The sequence below is a fragment of the Montipora foliosa genome, chromosome 3 (assembly GCF_036669935.1).
Source record: "Montipora foliosa isolate CH-2021 chromosome 3, ASM3666993v2, whole genome shotgun sequence".
Classification (NCBI taxonomy): domain Eukaryota; kingdom Metazoa; phylum Cnidaria; class Anthozoa; order Scleractinia; family Acroporidae; genus Montipora; species Montipora foliosa.
The window spans coordinates 32,685,893-32,705,892 of NC_090871.1; the positions used below are offsets into that span (position 1 = coordinate 32,685,893).

General features: G+C 39.8%; 1 protein-coding gene across 2 annotated transcripts in view; it reads left to right on the forward strand.

The window, feature by feature from the left end:
- LOC137997307 (histone-lysine N-methyltransferase PRDM9-like) overlaps window positions 1-14,576 on the forward strand; it is a 16,805-nt gene extending 2,229 nt beyond the window's left edge. The window contains exons 1-5 of one of the 2 annotated variants that reach the window (XM_068843223.1): window positions 154-270; window positions 502-539; window positions 4,662-4,948; window positions 10,394-10,634; window positions 11,500-14,576. In XM_068843223.1, the coding sequence (XP_068699324.1) occupies window positions 512-539; window positions 4,662-4,948; window positions 10,394-10,634; window positions 11,500-13,778 (2,835 nt within the window). In that variant the 5' untranslated portion in view covers window positions 154-270; window positions 502-511 and the 3' untranslated portion in view covers window positions 13,779-14,576. Of the gene's footprint in view, window positions 1-153; window positions 271-501; window positions 540-4,661; window positions 4,949-10,393; window positions 10,635-11,499 lie in introns of those variants that run through there. The other variant, XM_068843222.1, reaches the window with a different exon arrangement.
- Window positions 14,577-20,000: the final 5,424 nt, after the last annotated feature.

Genomic DNA, 20,000 nt, shown 5'->3' on the forward strand with positions numbered 1-20,000 from the left:
GAGACGATCAATCAATCCATAATGAAACACCATTTTATTTTCTGTTGCCATGTGACTCAAGCCTCACCCAAAGTGCTTCAAATGGTGTTGTTTTTATCGAGACATTCAACTTCCTGGGCCACTAATTATGTTATAGGGGACCATGAAATCAAGGAAAGTGGCCCGGCTTATCACCAAGCGCTGGAGTGTTAACATCAAGGGTTGTTGAGATATTGAGATAGAGCCTGATGTTTATGCAGTGTAGTCCTTATCTCAGAAGACTTTATTCCGGTAAAAGGCGACCCTCTGTATATGCTATTACAAAGAATGCGCTTCTTTCTCTGTTATAATTTTTAAGACCCTGCATTTGGTATGGCTTGAATTTGAACCTGATATTTCCTGCACAGGTTGGGAGAACTCTTCCCAGTGTTTCTCTTCTCTACTGAACAAAGATACTAAAGGTGTTTGAGTTAACATTGTATAGCTCACTGCACGCTACTCTGTGTTTATATCTCTTTTCAGATACAACAGCATGTCATCTGAAAATGACCATTATATTGGTGAGTTAAAGTTCAGAGACAGAGAATTTAAATATTTAGCATTTTTTCATGACAATTATTGCAGTGCTCTTCTTAGCACTACTTTGTTGCACTGATTTCATTGCTTTTGGTGTGACCTTCCAAATTCATAAACTTTTCATGCACTCTGCTAAAATGTTGAAATAAGGAAAGTAGGTAGCAGGGATTTTGGCAAGTTTTTTGCAAACTGTTTGGACAGTTCATTCAGAGTTGAACACATGAATCATTTTTCTCATAAAATATTTACTTTGTGCATGTAAGTTTAACATATTGAAAGTGGTTAAGGCATTGTCTGTACTCTTATTGACAATGATATTTGTCACAAAAATGTAGGTTTGTAAGAATTTTGGAAGGAAAATGTCTTACACGTAGCAGATATGAGTTCATTTACAACTTAAGCATAATTTGCAAATAAGCCTGAAAAGAATACTGCATTGTGCTGTACTTAAACTCATGATTGTGCTCCTTTGCTGCACATTGCTTTTCCAGTGATGTTGAAAATGGAACTTGCAACAGTAATATTATTATTATTATTGTTGGCTTGATAGCTCATTGGTAGTAAGAGCAATGTGCAGTACCACCATTGGCAGGCCTGGATTTGTTCAGGCTTCTTTGCTGCTGTTTAAGCTGGCCTCACACAGTAACTAGAAAATCTTGTCTCTAGTTTAAGTTCTTTGAGCACTGTCATTGTTTTCAGAATTAGTTAACCCAATAACGAGTTAAATCATGTGGCATTAGACAGAGTACTTGGGGTAATGTAATAAAACTCAACTAATTGTTTTAAATTAATAATAATTAGTCGTTGAAATAATCATTTCAATAATAATTTATAATAATAATTATAAATGAGTGCAACTTAAGCGGCAGTCAAATGAAAGCCTGAAAATTTAGTTTTGAATGGCATTGGAACCCATGACCTCTGCTATACAGGTGCACTGCTCTACCAATATTTTGAACTGTGGTTATGCAGTGATAATTGTGGTCGAGGAATGAATTGGAGTCTTTGCAAAGGAAATCTTTAAATAAAGGCAAACTGGAACAGGACTCCTTTCAAGACTTCAGGAATGTGTTCAGGTTTCTTTCATTTCCTTTTATTGCTGCCATAATCACTGTAACTTTAATAGATCATTTTGGCAGTAATGTTGACAAATTTGTGAAGATTTTACCCAAGTATTGAATTCCACTTTTGCTAGCATTGAGAATTGTGAGGATCAGGGACAGTCAGTTCGACACTTACTTCCTTTTTAATACTAATTTGCCCTTTGGGCAACCAGTTTTGTTTTTTTGGTTGCCCATGGCGTTTTTTGGGTTGCCCACCTTCTAAAGACCTGTTTCCCATGAAAACTCAAAGGAGGCTTTTAAAGAATGTCAATTTTGGGTGAAATAGATTTGACAGCCCAGCGCGACTCATTCCGTGTGTCCATGGTGTTCTAGTAGCCTTTACAGTCTTGCTTTAGAGATCAAGGGTGATTCCTTATTCCTTAAATATCTCTCTGAGATTAGGCTGGTTTTGAATTAAATGCCATTTGTCAAGAATAGTGTGATATTTAAACTTTCAAAACTGATTGAAATTGCGTGATAAAAGGTAGAATTTTCTTGTGCGCTTGCTCAATAATCCAAGTGTATTTGGCTGTGCGAAAACTGGGTTCAGTTGTAACAAAATTAATATTCTTTTCACGCGGAGAAAGATGGCGGTTATGAATTTATTCCTCCTTCCAATCTGTTTTGAGGTTTGTTCCATTATAATTATTTTTAACAGAAAAGTAAATGACAGCAAAGAGATGTAACATTGTTTATTTTTTAAGTTTTGCCGTGTTTGCAGTGACTACGTCATATTACTAGTAACGTTCTTCGCTGCCAATCAAATCGTTGCGCAAAATATCGGCAAGTCTTAGAGTTGTTTTAATTTCGCTTGCCCCAGGCAATCGGGCAAGCTTTAGTGTCGAACTCTGAGGGAGGTTGTTACTGAGTTCTTATGTCTCACCAGATCCTCGAGGCCTTGGTTCAAAAGGTGGATAGTGCTATCCAGCAGATAAATCACCTTCCAGTGATAAACATGAGTAAAACCAATTGAGTTATGTGGTGGATAGTGATTTACCGGTATCCAATGGATAGTGCTATCCACCCTTCAAGCAACTGAGGCCAGATGTATATATCAAACTTAGCCTCAACCATTAACAGCAACAAAACAGCTTGATGCAAAAACATGTCACTCTCCAAGTCACTACATGTAGTTTTGGCTGTTTTTTTGGTTTTGCTCAAAACTAGGCAAAATTTTGCGAGTTGCCTGTAAAGGAACTTAATATTGTTTTGTGTCTTCACGATTAAACTGGAAAGAACTTGATCAAGATGGCAGAACTGTTTTTGTTCACCTCGAAGCCAAGAGCTTGTGTACAGTATCATATAATATTATGGTATAGGCATAAATGCACAGGAAAACCCGAAGAAAAATCTAGCATATTGCCTTGGTCTTTTCTCTCTGATTTGTGCGTCATTTTGAGAAAATAATAAGCCATGCAAAAAATAGTGTTAGCCACACCTTTGAAATGGCAAGCAAGATAGGTGATAGAACTTTCATACAACAGTGCATTTGTTGGTACATGTAGGTCAATCGAATGTAATGGGCACAATAAGTTAGGCGGCAGGCCAGTGGTTCAAACCACTACTCAAGATCTTTTTTCATTCGTCGGAGGGTTTGTCCTTTTTTAGCTCATGGATAACGTAGATGTAAGTAGGTAGGTGGGTGGGTGGTCCCTTTATCTTTGACTGTGATTGTAATCTACACCTTCTTAACCTCAGCATTATACCAGCTTTCTACATTGATATCCTCAAAGAGTGGATGGAAGTTCAGGAACTGTAGATTTTGATACAAATGGTACAAATTGTATTTTCAGAATAACAAAAATATTATTAAAGAGCTGTATTTCAACCTGCTTCTGTTAAAACACAAAAGAAATAGTTTCACCTTCTCTTATATAGCCACAACAATTTCCCACTAAAACCATTCAGTTTTGCACAACATTGAATCAGCTAGGAGGTGGGGAGGCGAGCAAAGAAGAACCTAAAAGTGATAACCTTTCTAATGGTTTTGTCTATAATAAATTATTGTAGTTCTAGGTTGTGCAGGCTACAATACTCGTCAAAAATCTTGAAACACTTGTGGCTGTTTCCCCTTCCCCAATGTTGATTTGGGTATCACAGTGGTCTCGATGCTTCAAAACACGCGTGGCTCAACATTGGGGAGGGAGAAGGCACATTTCAGTTGGGAAAACAGTGTGAAGTAGAAATCTCAGGAATTTTCCAGAAAATTTGAGAGAAACGGTGTCTGTTTCAACGATTTGTGACGAGTATTGTAGGAGTAAAGTATAAAAGTATTATGGTATTTATGCACTTCCTTTTAACCTGACAAAAGAATTAAAACTAAGTATGTTTCAGTATAAAATATTTCACATTATCTTACCTATATCTTCACTGTTATGAAAAAAATGTTGATGAGAGTTTGCAATATCATCTGCATAAGGAGATCTTTTAATGACACAAAGTAAAGTTCTCTTGTTGAACTTCAGTAGTAACATACACGTATTGCTTTAGGTGAGAATTTCAATGACAAAAAGCAATTATGTTGTAAATAACTGCAGTAAGAAGTTTGAACAGCAAGTTCATTTATTGATAATTTCCCCTCAAAACAACACTACAGTGCATTGCAATCCAATGCAATCTATTTGATGATCTTGTCTCCACCTTAAAAAAAAACATGGTATTCCCTATACGCATAATCTCAAGATCCAGTCCACTCAGGAAACAGCGCTGCAGAAAAAACGCATGCGCATGCATGCATATGATTTACCATGAGATAGACCTAAGAAGCCCTTGCTAGTTCTTATCCAGTTCATCCATGAGCTGGCTCACAAGAGCCTTTGATTTCTTTTCTGTTTTTGTTGTTTATGAAGTGGCTGAGCTTACAAAAGGCTTTTTCACTGGTATCTTGGTTTTCTGGAGAAAAGAGGAGAGTGCAAGCCAGTGCATAATACAACTTCAAACATTTGAATGATTAAATTTAATTTTAATAGTGAAACCTTCGTTTTCTTTCTGTTGACATTTCAGTCTGTGATGAGTGTGATAAACCCTGCCTCTTTGGTGACTGTCCTGAGCATGGGCTATTAGAATGGATAAGCGATTTCAAAGGAACACAGCTAGAGACTCCAGGGAGAGCAGCCAGCTTGCCCAGTGATTTGTGTCTTATGCCATCAGGTGTGGTACAAGGCCAAATAGGTGTGTTTACCAAGGAAGCAATTGGAAAAAGAGTCGTATTTGGACCATTTAAAGGACAGAAGATCCCTGCTGAGGAACTGGATTTTGAGAATAAACAGAATTTTGTGCATATGTGGGATGTAAGTTTGCCATGTAAAACATACTTATAATTGTTAGCCCTGGGCAATTGTATCCATTTTTTCAATAATAGGTCTCTGTGAACCTCTTAGAACATGGTAGCGGAGCAAATAACTTTTTGCTTGTGATTCTGTTAATCAAAGAGGAATGCTATCACCACTACACATCCCTCATGAATCTCCTTCTTAAGCCTGGGTTTAACTAGTGAAGAAGTTGGAGTCGGAGTCATAAGCAAACACATAAGAACGCTTATGACACAGGGAAAGTCAAGCAAAGGATTCAAAAGTTAGTGTGATGGAAGTGGAATCGCAAGAATCAGAATGTTTCCATTTTTACTTTTGATTCTGTTTGCAATTCTGTATCTTACAATGTACAATCATTCTAGTAAGAAATCATGAGAGTTGTAAGCAGAAGTGAAAGAATAAAACAATCACAATTCTCATTCAAAACTGTAACTTTCATTTCTGTGACATCCTTGCCTTTGGAAAATAATGGTCCTGGGTACATCTCAGGACTAGTGGAATGACGTTTCAGGCTACTGCTTTCTTACCACGGATTGCCCAATGGGAAAAAATCATTAAAACAAGAGTGTGGCATTGTTGGTTGCTTTTTTCTGATGCAAAGCTCTGGCATAAGTGTTCAACAGCTAGTTCAAGAAAGAACGTGAAAGAATACAATTTGTCTCTTTTTAAGGTCTTTTTAATATTTGTAACTTGTTTTATGTACATTTTCCTATATTTTTACTTATCATGTAAGAAATGCAACAATTCTTCTGCCAAGTGTTTTCAATAAAGTTATTATTATTAGGGGAGAAACAGGGAGGGAGCTCAGATGGTGTAGTGATGATTGCACTCGCCTCCCACCAATATGGCCCGAGTTTGATTCTGAGCTCATGGCCATATGTGAGTAAAGTTTGTTGTTGGTTCTTTACTCTGCTCCTATAAGTTTTTCTCCAGTTTTCCCCTCTCCTCAAAAACCAACATTTCCAAATTCCAATTTGATCGGATTGATAGCCACATTGAAAACTACTGGGTCACCAGTAAAGATGTTAGCCTCATTACATGAAGTTGCTATTATTACTATTAAGTAATGTTAGCATTAATAATGATAATGATGATAATAATATTGTTGCAATTAGTATTCTGATAATTTCCCTCGCCTAAAGGCTCGGGAAATTATCAGAATTTTGACAAAATGCAAGTGAAATTATTTCCTAATTTCACGAGAAAACCATTTGATTACCTTTTAATGTCGTGGGTGACAAATTACACAGTCTCACAACCGTAATTGTAAAATCACTCGAGTACTTTATCCAACTGCTTGGGAAGAATCATCTCCAGGTTTTTCTCAAGGCTATTTTCGTCACACCACTTCTCAAAAACTCTCACCCAGTTAATTGTGCTCTTTCACGTATTTAAATTTTCTGCCGCTTCTTTTAATTTCATAACTTCTTCAATGGTCACTGTCTTAAATCTAGACCCCATCTTGGCTCTGATCGAGATACAAGAGATGTTACCATGGCAATTTTGTAATTTCACATGTGAAATTATAAATTAAGGAGTAATTTGTCACCCATGATATTATGAATATTATTGCTAGTACTTTTATGACAAGGTGCTTGCCCAGTATGCTCCTCCTCTGTTTCCCAAAACTCTTCCCAAAATGTCTCGCTTTCTGCTGACATTAACATTTCCAATCACCTTTCTCCACATTGTTGCAAACCCTAGAAGGGATTTAATTTGTATCAGCTTGTGTTCATGCCAAGCCAACTGATAAAGCTCTGCAGCCTTCCTGGGACTGCTCCCAATCCCCCCTATCAATATTGGTTATTATTATCATTATTATTATCATTATTATTACTATTACTATTACTATTACTATTAGAGCGGTTTTCAAATGAGTGTCGTAAAACCAAAACCAAAGTAATTACTTTGGCCAATCAAAAAGAACGGAAACAATCCAGTAAACCAATCAAAACTCGAAGTAATTACACGCAGCCGGCACAAAGCGTGGGAAAATGTGCGCGCGCGAGCTACGATTTGTTTTGGTTTTACTTCTGATTGGTTGAAAAAGTGGCGCGAGAACTTTGAACCAATCACTGAGTGAAGTAATCTAAAACCAAAGTAATTCGCTAATTACTTTCAACACTCAATTGAAAACCGCTCTACTATTACTATTATTATTATTATTATTATATTATTATTATTATTATTATGATGATGATGATGATGATGATGATGATGATGATGATGATGATGATGATGATGATGATGATGATGATGATGATGATGTTCAATTACACTAAGTTTTGCTGGTCAACCAGACCAATTTCCTTGGAGTGGGTTACAGATAGTAACCTAGACCCTGAAGGGTCACAAGGTTCTGGCCATCCTCAAATGTGAAGAAATCTTCGTAGTAACCTTGCAATAATGCAGTCTTTGCACATGCCCTGATCTTACCCTTATACCAATATTCTGAAGCGACGTATTCAGACCTTTAGGGATTGCTCCCAAAGCTCCTACAACATTGTTATCTCACACTTTGAAATCTTGATATTTTTCAAAATTTTCAATTTCAATTAAGTTAACTCTGCAGTCAGGTGGTACGGCAAAATCGATTCTTTTACAGACTCTATCCTCCTTCCCCACAACAATGATAGCCGGCTTTCCAGCGTCTATTATGTGGTCAAACTGTATTTTGAATACAATTCTCCGACACTCACTGGCTGTTGCTCACATCATTTGTCTGCTCTGTCCAACCCATTCACACCTCACAACTCCCAATGAAAGATTCTTGTGACATTATTGTGTCTCTTCTCATACTCTTTTTGCGCAAGTTTGCTGTATTCACTTATAACATGGGTAATACTTTCACCCGTCTCGTGACACATTCTGCGCAGTGGAGATTCCACACTCTTGTCCACATGAAACTTCACATAATTCTTTTGCAAAGCTTGATCTTGTGCCACACAGATGAGAGCTTCAGTGCCGGATTTAAGTTTAGCATTTTTTACCCAATTCCATGTACCATTGATGTCAACATACTCTTCCAGATGTGTTAAAAACTGTCCATGCATTTTCCTTTGTCTCCATGATTTAACTTTTTCTTGTGCTTCCTTTTTTAATCACTCTGGTTTTACAGCTTGTTGTTGTTGTTGTTGTTGTTGTTGTTGTGGTTGTTGTTGTTGTTGTTGTTATTATTATTATTATTATTATTATTATTATTATTATTATTATTATTATTATTATTATTATTATTATTATTATTATTATGAGAGTATTTGCTCTTTTCACTTATGGTGCCGAGTTCCTTCCTTGAGCTTAAGGCAATCACAATAGAACATTTGCATGATGACACGATTTGACTACAAGTTGCAGAATCCTTCAGGTTTTCCTTGTCTCATGCTAATTGGAAAACTGAATTCTGGTAGTTTTAGTCAAATGATGTCATCATGAAAGTTGCCTATTCTGCTGGATCACTTGATGGGTAGAGTCCTCCTAAGTACCGGTATATGAGCAGTTCCAAGGAGGGCAATCTTGTGAAGCTCTGTTGTTCTGATACAGTACCCTTCTTGGCAAGCCCTAGAACACCAAGGATAACTGGAAGAGTTGCCCTTTGCATTCCCGGTGCTTTCTCAATTTCTGTTTCAAGATCTCTATACTTCAAGAGCTTTAACTGTTTTTAAAGATGTGTTCCTTTCTGTCGGGTTAGACGTATCAATAAGCAGGCTGGTTTTTTTCCTTCTTCTCTTTCACCACTATATCTGGTCTGTTTGCCTTGATTTCTTTGTCAGTTTTGGTTGTCTTGTCCCAGAGTACTGAGTATAGTCTGCTTGGTATTCCGTCAGTGTAGCTGCCAGGGTCATGTTCGTAATTATTTTTCCTGCACTTTGATGTCATAGTGCTTGCAGATTGCCTAGTTGTTATTATTATAATGATTGTAATTATAGGTTTTATAATTTCTTTATATATTTTATTATTGTTGTGTGGGATTTCCCCGCACTTTGTCAGCACCGGCGATATGGCTGACTTTATTTGCATACCAGAGCCAAGTTTTTGCCACGTGGTCTCTATTAGGAAGAGAGAGGACCCTGGGAATTAGAATAAGTGTTTGTGTGTGGCGTCCATTACTCTTCTCGGCTGTTGTCATTTGGTGAATTTCGACTTGTTTTCTCGGTGCGATTTGTTTACACGGTAAGGGAGGAGAAGTCGTCTTGCTTTCTGACGTTTGTATTAAGAGAGTTGTGCCAGCTATATTGCAAGGAGTCATGCCTTCAAACTTGTATCGGACAGATATAACATTATGACCAAGTCCAGTATTATCCTGTAGATTTACGATCAGCAATTTGAGGTTCCCTCTTTTAACTACGATTTGTTGACACGTTGCGTGACAGCGCCAGTTTCTGTAGATTCGCAAGTTAAAAAACTAATGCCTTCAAACTTCCTGTCAAAAATTTTCACATTTACTGGTAATGTTAAAACAGAAAAGCTAATTAATTTCTAAAAGTATAGTTTACGTACAGTGTTGTAATCTAGAAGCACGAATACTCTTAGCTGACAATTGCACTTGCCTGCTGATTTATCCAGCTTTATCGTAAACAAATTCTCCTTTGCTCCTAGCGACTGATTCCAATATTTCCGCTGATGAATAAAAGTAGACGGCATTTGCCTCTGTCGAACGCAAAGATGTCATAAGTCTCTCAAGAAGTGCGTTCATACCTGAAGCGCGTGGACTCTAACACATTTTGGCAGTTACATGTAATTGCAAAAGATTTGGTGGCTGAGAAACTCACGTGCTCAAATGCACCCAATTGTAATGCGTCACAAGCCCTAACCTGCAAAATGTTTACTTCACTGACTGTTAACTCTGTCAATCACCGCCCACTCCTTCCCCCGTGATAACTTGGGGCCATGTCCAGCTTTGTCTGCTGACTGAGAAATACACAAACCACAGTAAGTAGCATTCCCCATTGAATGGAACAGTGAAAATGTCCTTACCATTTGCTAAATTTTCCAGTTTCCAGTCTCCCATAAGCCGAAAACATTTGCAAATGGTAAGCGAAATCTCGTTGGGCGGGTTTGGTGATTTTGGAAAAACTGTTACCATTATTCATCGGTCATTCCAACCGGTTTATTCTGACAAATGGTAAGCACCCCTAATTTCCTCGAAACTAGAAGTCCAAACATGTTTCTCCCCTAACTGTTTTCTCGTCTGCAGCTTGGGATTCTACGGAATCTTTACTTGACATTTATCACTATAACGTGACAAAATGTATTACATTTACTTTAATGCTAATCATCAACGTTTATTTGACTGAAATGCCACACAAGTACGCATTGCGGACCTATTTTTATTATTATGATCGTTATAAGTTTGCGAAAAAAAGTAAATAGGCAGAAATTAGCAAGCCCAAAGAGATTTTCCTTTCGCTTCTTCTTTGACTTCAGGTATTTAAAGATGGAAAGTTAAGTCATGTTGTTGATGGTACAAATGAGCGATTCAGTAACTGGATGAGATTTGTGAACAGTGCTCGAGATAACGAAGAACGGAACCTTATAGTTATGCAGTTTCGTGGAGAGATTTACTTCAGAACCTGTGTCCCTGTACAAGCCGGCAGTGAATTGTTGGTGTGGTATTCAGACAGCTACACACAAACAGTGGACAGTTCAACACAGAATGAACAAAATGGTGAGTAAATCAACTGAAGGAGCTTTGGTATTCAATATACTTTGCTTAGTGAATAAACAACCAACATGGCCTGCTTCGCAAGGCTTTCCTTGAAGAATGGGATTGGATATCGTTAACCTTCGAACAGCGATTAAGATCGCGTGTCAAATTTGATACCCCTCCTTAACCCACGGACAAAAAATAGACGAACACTAAAAATTTTGGGTTTTGGTCTTGCTTAGGGTGTTCCGGGCAAAGCACCAATATTTTAAGCCGCCAAGGTCTCGTTTAGGGTTCCGCGAAGAAACAGAATTGAATTGAAGAACTTGAGATTTAACGACAACTCTTTTTTTTAGATAAAAGCATCCGATGATTATGTCTTTATATCATTAAAACTCATTGCCTGTCGTACTTGTGTGTTTTTAAGCGGTCTCTTTTAGGGGTCAAAACTTGCTTAAGCCACGCCCAGATTGGTCTCCTTTAGGGGTCACGAAAAGCTTGAGCCACGCTCAGATGGTCTCCTTTAGGGGTTAAATTCAAAATTTCCGACGAGCATCCCCGTCTGTTTCATATGGGAGTCCCGCCCCCCCCTCCCCGGGCCTTTATGTTTACCGAAAACATATATTCAACAAATGCTGAACAGATGGCGTGCAAAGCCCAAAACAAATTTGTGAGGAGGCAGTTTAAGCGATTTAACATTTTATGTAGGCAACACTTTCGGGATTTTGATAATTAAGAGCAACTTACCAAAACTAAAAATCGAATTATTACCTCATGTGGAGAAAGTTTGACAATGGTGTCTGAGCAAACTCGAATGAGACTTTCGGTGATTGAGCTGTGATTTTTATGACCTTGTTTTTTTTTTTTGAAATGGCTGTAATTCCAGGTCATGATCTTGTGTGCGAGTTTTGTGAACTCACATTCGCTGGGCCCATCTGTCTTCTACGACACAAGTCGATTCGCTGCGCAGGAATTTCACGAAAATCTTCAAGTATTAGTGACAATGCCAACCAGTTTCAGGTACATCCAAGTAACCCAACGAATCAGCCACAGTCGTCTTCAAGTAACCTCTCCCACCAGTTCCAAGCTGTAGAAGTAGGGACATCCATCGATGAGTCCACGCTACCATCTGGAGCAGGAGCGGAGTCTTCATATGTTGTTGTGCACATAGGAAACACTATCGAAAAGAGTACAGTTGTTCAGTCTGAAGAGAATTCACCTTATGTTGTTGTGCATGTGCAACCTGCACCCTCGAAATCTGCCAAGTGGAGTAAACGGCCTTCGGTTGGTATGGGGAAAGTCAACTCGCGGAAAAAGGCTAAGAGGAGAAATGTTCCTCGGCTTCCTGAGGTTAGCACCCGAAAAGAAAGAAAGGCCTCAAGTACAAAACGCGTTGATAAAAACAGAAATTCAAGTGCAAAAGTAACAAAAACTCGCAGTGCTGCGGCCAGGAAGCCTTCGCCTTCTCAACAGACTTCAACTTGTAAAGAATTACTGATAACAGATTCTACCGCAAGTAGTTCTAAAGCTCCAAAATCTCGCCAAAGAGCCGTCGAGAAGACAGCGAAAAAAAGAGCTGGCAACTGTAAGTTAACTGCCAATGGTCGCAAAATATCAACTGGTGGGGGGAAAAGGAGTGCAAAGAAGGTGGCCAGCAAAGACGAAGCAACAGGGAAGACAACGGCGGCGACAAAAATTAAGAGTCAATCAGGTAAATCCAAGGCCTCTTTATCAAGGAAGAGATTGGGCATGAACAGCAAGGAAGGTGATGGTGATACAGTCGAGAAACAATTCACAGAGAAGACCCCTCCTAAACGTAAGAAACACAAAGCAGCCCAAGGGGGAGGGGGAGATACGGAACCACCAGAAAACTCATCTACGGAAACGAAACCAAGGACAGAAACAAACAGTAAGCCTGAAGCAAAGGCAGTGTACACCTGCAAGATATGCTTGGGAAGCTTTAAGTGGAACTCGGCTCTCCAGTATCACATGCGAAAGCACATGGCCGAGAAGGAGTTCAGGTGCGAGATTTGCAACAAAGGTTTGTCACAAGTATCGTCTCTGAACCGACATATGCGCATGCACAGAGGGGAAAGGCCCTATGAGTGTCAAGAGTGCGGCAAAAGGTTCCTGGAGAAAGGAAAGCTTGTGCTTCATCAACGCTTGCACTCTGGGGAGCCACCGGAAAAGAAATATAAGTGCACCATGTGCGATAGAGGGTTTACACTAAGCGCGAATCTGCGGACCCATATGCGAACCCATACTGGTGAAAAGCCCTATTCTTGTCCGCAGTGTGGTAAAGCCTTTAAACGGAGCTCAGATGTTGCCAGTCATCTTCGAAGTCACACAGGAGAACGACCATATAAATGTTCCAATTGCTCTAAGGCCTTTACGATGCTTTCGCATCTAAAGCGACACCAAGTGATACACACTGGTGAAAAACCGTTTAAGTGTGATCTTTGTGGCAAGGGATTTACTCAGCCAAGCTCAGTCAAAGCGCACTTGAAAGTCCATGCTAAAAGGCAGGCACGGCTTGAAGGTGTCAATAAGGAAGAAAAGGAAAAACGACAAAAAAGAGCGACACCAAAAGATGCTGCAATGCAGACGGCTGGAACAGCGAGGCTCAATGAGACGGCTGAAGGTTCTCACGGTAGCTGCTTGGAAGAGGTACCATTAGACGCAGCTCAAATGAATGGAACAGTGGCAGGAGGGATTGCAGAAGGACCAAGTCGTGAAGCGCCAGAAGTTGGGCGAACAGAAGTGATAGAGAGTGAAAATGTGCAGTTGACTGAGGAATATATGAGTGACACGGTGACTTACATGATTCCGCACAGCGACGCCATGGGTCTATTGCAGTTAGCCACCTCTCAAGTGCACCAGCATGAACACTTGAACAGTCCTGCTCATGAAGTGGTAACCCAACAGCTTGCATTGAGAGTTGGAGCAGAGCTAACAACGATTTCTGCGGAACAATTGGACTTAAGCTGCAGCGATGAACAATTTGAATTTGTTTCTACTCACCTGAGTGGTAGAGAATTGTTGCCTTTGGCTAACGGTGCAGATCAAGTCATTAATGATCCGGATAGGCTACAGTTAAAGCTTGGTCAAAACAGGGGACACGAAAGCGCTGGTCAGCAAGAGGAACGTAACCTTTTAGAGCTATAGGACTTTGGCACTGAAGTAAATTGGTTCTGATCACGAGCCAATTTAGGAAAAAAAACAAGGGAGAAAGACCTGTGTTAACGTGAACTGCTCAGTTGACGCGATGCGCCAGATTTGTTCCAGACTGTCAACCGCTCGTGGAGCGTTGCAAGTATAGTAAGAATCTGCGATTGTTCTAAGTATATTCCTTGATATCGATTTTTTCCGTCGTGTCTCTAGACCATGCCCAGTGATATGCATGTGCATGTAGGCCTATGTTAAACACGTCTCATGCGACGCCACCCTGGTTATGCTTGTCGTAACTTGAAAGTCCCTACAACTTTTAGGTACGAAAGCTGTTTGTGCATGGAATACGATCCTCTTATCTTTTGACTTTGATCAAGACGATAAAAAAATATATTCCAATTTTTCATGCCTCAAAACGTCGTCATTTTTAGCCTTGAGGTTTCGAGGTTTTGTAGAAATGCACAAGCAAGCGTGACAGGAACCTATGAAAATGAATTGGCCTTTTGCAACAAACGATCACATGGTACAAAATCCGCCATGCTGGAGGGCAAGCTCATTATTACTCCCCCACTGGGACATTAAAACAAAGGCAAGTCAAGCTTGACTGGTTCAGGTCTCTTTGTTTTAACGTCTCAGTGGGGGAATAATGAGCTTGGCCTCCAGCATGGCGGATTTTGTACCATGTGATCGTTTGTTGCAAAAGGCCAAATAGGTAATGGTATCAATATGACGTGGTGCACCGTAAGTTTGTGGCCGCTGTTTGGACATATTTTAATAAAATTAGCCATGTTTCGATTTCTCATTGTCATTATTATCAAGCGAATTAAATTACTAAGTGGATGAGATATGTATGTACATGAAACAGGAGGGAGAATATTAAGGTTTAGGGTCAGGTATCTATTAATCTCTCGTCGACTTAGTAATTTCATTACGCTGATCATTGACATGGAATCGTTCTACTCTGATATCGCCGATTGTTTGGTTTATGTTTCACCGTACCTTGTGTTTTTGGACATAGCTTAGACAAGTTTACCTGTGCTGTGACAACTCAAAGGACAGACAAGACAGACAATGCGAGACAGAGTTGTTTGTAAGGGAGCTGACTCAATCCATTCCGGTTTTCATTTGAGGTCCTGTCCTTTGATTGCACAGCTAAAGCCAAATTTTTGAAAAGAAAGATTTTTTGTTAAATCTTCAATTAACAAGCGTAAAACGTGAGCATAAATGACAACAGTTTTAAAACTCGCTCATAAAAAATGTTAGACGGACATCATAATCCACGACGGTGACGTCAATGAAAATATCAGATCACGCTTTCAATCTTCATCGTTATTGCTCCACTTCGATTTATATATTCTAACCGAACTGTCCAGGGACTGAATGGGGAAAACGGTGTTGTGTGCTTGCATTTTCTTTAATACTTGAGATTTCGTGACTTCACGCTGCCCCATAGACTGAGCGGATAGGGCAATAGCATTCTTCCTGATACCCCCACGTCGTAGATCATGGCGTAACTGTAGAATACCCGGCCACTCCAAAACACTTCCCAGAAAAATTGCGGCTACGCGGCTACTCTGTTACCCGCAAACGTGCAAACTGTGGCTTCATTCCCAAGTTCAAACAATGGCTCAGCTCCCATCTCCATAAAACACAGTCCAAAAAATGCATAGATGATATTACATGGCCGCTTGTGGATATGCCTAGCTGTTATATTCCAGTTCTAAAAGTATCTCTCACCAGTGGGCGCAGCGAACAAGTGAGAGATACTACTTGCACGAGAGGATAAAATTTGCTTCCCCAATCGGCTTTGTAATGTTCTGTTTGTTATGTATAGACACTCATGAAAGTTCACTTTCAAATTTTCCATACAATTTGTTTTATGCATCATCGGAATGGCGAAAAAGTGGTCATCAACTGCTAACACGCATGTTGAATAACATGAAGCAAGACGTGACTGTTATCAACAAATCATATTAATGTCAAATTGAGTCATAAACCTGTTAATGTAGACAAGAAACAATTATATTTCACAGCACATGGCAATATCTGAAACTGAATGCAGTGCATTCCTGGCAAGCTTCGGATCAGTTTCTGGGCTCTACTGAATTGTTTTTTAAGTTGATATAAAGTCGCCTCCAGCCATTTAGTTTCCGTGAAACATGGTTTGAAGCCTATTCTCATTAAAGGAATTAGTGAACATCCATTGTCGATGTAGAAATGATCGGATACTCCACCTGTGGTTGCGCTGTCAAGTTGTTTTCCATCCGACACCTGGACAAATCGTCCAAGGTTGTGGACGGCGGTTTGAACAAAGTGAATTTCAACCCATGGCAGAGGTCTCTCTTCCCGCACTCGTCAGCCTAGCGAACGCAAAAAGAAATGAGACCTCTGCTTGTAGGGAACTATGTCCTCAAATGAGAAAGGAAAAAATGGTGTCTTTACTGGACGCGATGAAGATATGATTTTTAAGTGGAAGAAAAACTCCAACTATTTCATCGGTATCTATATAATAAAAACAAATAACTAAAAAAAGCTCAGGATAGGCCTTGTTCCATAAAGCGTCATAAAAGAGTGCATGAGGTACTCACGGAGCCACTTTGCCGCGTAGAATTTGTTGTCTCGTCATTTGAGATTGTGAAAATTCATTTATGAATGCTTTGTCTGGAATTTGCATGTGGTTTTTTTTTTATCAATGTTAATAAACGTAAAAAGCATCGAGTTTGCTTTGTTTCATATAGCAAGAAGGCAAGTAGTCAACTTCGTTCAAGCATCCTCGCTTCCCGAGGGCAGGTTTTTGTCGAGGGTCCGGGGTAAATTTTCGAGGGTCCAGGGTAAAATGTCGACACAAACTCATCGATAAAGTCTATGAATGCACCACCTCCAGTGGCACTAGCATCTGAATAAACAAAATAACTGCTGTTGAGTCTTTCCAAAAATATAATTCCTCTTTGCAGTAATGATCAAGACAGAATACTGAATCTCACTTATCTACACACAAGGTAGACGTGACACAATGTCTGGTCGTAATCCTTCGGTTGTTTCCAACTACAGGTGCAGTGGAAATAATTTGACCCGTAAAGGAGCCAACTCTCTAGCAGAGAGTTTAAAATCGGCTTCAATGATACGATCTATATTGTTGGTAACCTTTGTTATTCTTCTATCTACAATTTTATAGGGCACCCAAAAGAGAATTCCAAGCTATAATACCAAACCAGTCCAAAACTTGAAAGGGTTCCCATACCGATTTCTCTTCGTTAATTTACGGAACCTGCACTATACAAGTCCCGCCTTACAGATTGGGCCTTAACAAGACAACCTTTTTTGTCCTCAACTATAGCCCAACCATCGTCTAAGAAAACAGTTATGCAAGTACCCTGTACTCTCCAATGTTTCTAAAGGCCTAAGAAGCTTTGTGAATATATAGGGAGCTGAAGACAAACCAAAGGGAAGAACGGTGAAAACGTAAAACACTTCGTTATTGGAATCTGGAGAACGATAGCAAAACCCCAGAAACTTTTGGTGATCCTGCTAAATTTCGATATGATGGTAGCCACTTTTCAAATCAAAAGAAAACATGTACGAATCCTTGGCGAAATAAGCCATAGTAAATTTCCAATCCTAGTATTTGGTTCCTTGTTTAATAAGCGACCTGTTAACGTGGCGCAAATCTAGAATTAAACTCTTTTTACCACACGGCTGGATAGATACTGACAAGGGGTTAACAATAAAAGGCTGTTTAAAAACCGTACAGACCCGACCTGAATTAACAAACTCGAGAACGGCTTGGTGTACGAAATCAGCATGAAGTCGAGCTGACATATTATTTTTTAATCGTACAGCCAAAGGAAGGCCGGCAAAAGATAATTTGTACCCCTTTTCAATGGTCGTCAAAGCGAAATTTGGAGCACCAATACATCCCAAAACCCTCTGACGCCTCTTTCTACTTGCTGCTTCCCAGGCCTTCTTGAGGTGTTTTTCATCTTCTGAGCCAGACGCCAACTCATCCGATTCATATTGTGCTACGACTTGCCAGCCGTCCTTGCTCTTATCGGTTAGGATCAGGAAACAAAACTGCCGTAATTAACGAAACTAACAAAATTACGAGTAAAATATTCGAACTTTGCTTGAGCTTGAGCTTGAGTGAGGTTCCAGCACTTGGCTAAGTAGCCTGACTTCTGGCTGTTATACACAATTGTGGTCTCATTCACACAGAAGCCCTTCCAGCTAATCCTGCCAAGCCGACCACATGCTGGAAAGGTCAGACCACAACACCGGGAACACTGTCCCCTACTCTTTTCGAATAGTGTGTGGGATCTTTAACGTCCCACAGAGTTAATGAACAAGGGTTGTGAGACGGGACCTCCGGCTTATCGTCCTTATCCGAGAAGACTAGAGAGTCTAACCATTTGCAGATGTAAATACAAAGGCAGCACTTTCTCCCCATTTATTTAAAGACCCTGAGTGTTGGTCCGGCCGGAGTTGAACTCACGACCTCCCGCGTGACAACCGACTGAGCCACCGGTGCGCGGTACATACTTTACATAGTCTCGTCAAATTTGAATAGTGAATAGAGATTTTTTTATGGCCATTACTAAACAGCGAAACGAAACACTAAAATACCACCATGTATGACCCCACCATACACTGAATATTAACCGAGAAAGTTCAATATGAGATTAAATATCGTTTTATGCCTAATTGGACCTAAAACATTATTGCTCCTAATTCATTGAAATTAAGATAAGGATTCAAATTAAGACTGAGATTAGGAGCAATAGCTTTTTATGTCTAATTAGGCCTAAAACAATATTTAATCTCAAATCCGACCTTTGTCGGTTAGTATTCAATGGCCGTTTATACGAGAGCAAATAAGACGCGGCTTACTCTGGCCGCGGCGTACAATACGCGAAAGGAACTATTTATACGAGTATAAACTCCCAGGCCAGGATAAGCTGCGGCTTGAGAAAGCCGTGAACGTAGATTTTGTACCATGTATACGGGGTGTTCGCGTCTTGTGTAAGCCGCGGCTTTATATACTGCTTATTTTCTGTCGTATAAACGGCCCTAATAAATGTATGCTGGGGTCATACATAATGTTTTGGTGCTTTGTTTCGGTGTTTCGATGTTTAGTAATGTCAGGAGCCCATCTGGAGCGTGCAACTTCCATACAGCGTCTGTGAAACGGCGTTTTCACAAGTAGGTTTATTTTTAGACTAGCCCTTCCCGCGAATTAGGTCAAAAAACAAAGGCAGTTCCGGTTCGGTGACCCTATGACGTCAGCTTAATTTCTTGTTCATTCGCGGGAAATTCAATCTAATAAATCGGTCTGTGAAAACGCCGTTACACGAACACAGTAGAGTTGTAGGCTCCGGGTCATGGGTTCCTGGTAATGTCCCTTTTTATACTGAATTGAATGATGCTATTGCCGCCACGATAGCTTAACCTAGCGACTGATAAAGCCGCCGATGAAGTTGTAAACATTGGTAACGTCGTTTCGATAGCTTTTAAGCTTTTAAGAAAGTCTCGATGCGTGCTGTATCGTAAACAAACTAGATTCACCTGTGCGCAGAGCCCTTGAAAATTTGTGGGGCTAACATGCTTTGAACGTGAGCTATGGGAACCGGAAGCCACTGATGTTGTAACATAAATAACTGGCTCTAATCTTAAATGGCTTTGCACCATTGAAGTACAACGTTTTACGATTGTTTTTGTTTCACCTAAATAAATACATTTCACTCGACTCTGAAGTTTACTTAGTAAAATTTTGAACTATAAAGTTCTTACGGTGTTCACTGCATTGTAGGTGATCAATACACTGATCAATAAGGGCTAGCTTTGGCTCGCTGCGATTAGATTCGGTTTCTATGTTTTCGATGATGATATCTAATTCTGCATTTAGCTCGAACTGCTTCTGGTTGGCTTCGTATTTCAGTTGCTCTTTTGTTCAATCTGCTTCCCTTTATCCTCCAATTTCTTCTCGGTCATCTTTAAACATTGAAAAAAACCTTGTCAACAGCTGCCGAGTTTCTACTTCATCAACCGGTTGTGGCTTATGGGTTGGATGGGAGGAACCCTCGGTTTGCTCCTGTTCGTTGGACATTGGTATCACAGGCTTGACGAATTGCGAAAGACCCGCGACGGAATAGATATAAACTGTGTAGTAGGAACCGCAAACGTGAATGATGTGAAGTAAACGGCAGAGAGTATAAATACTAGTAC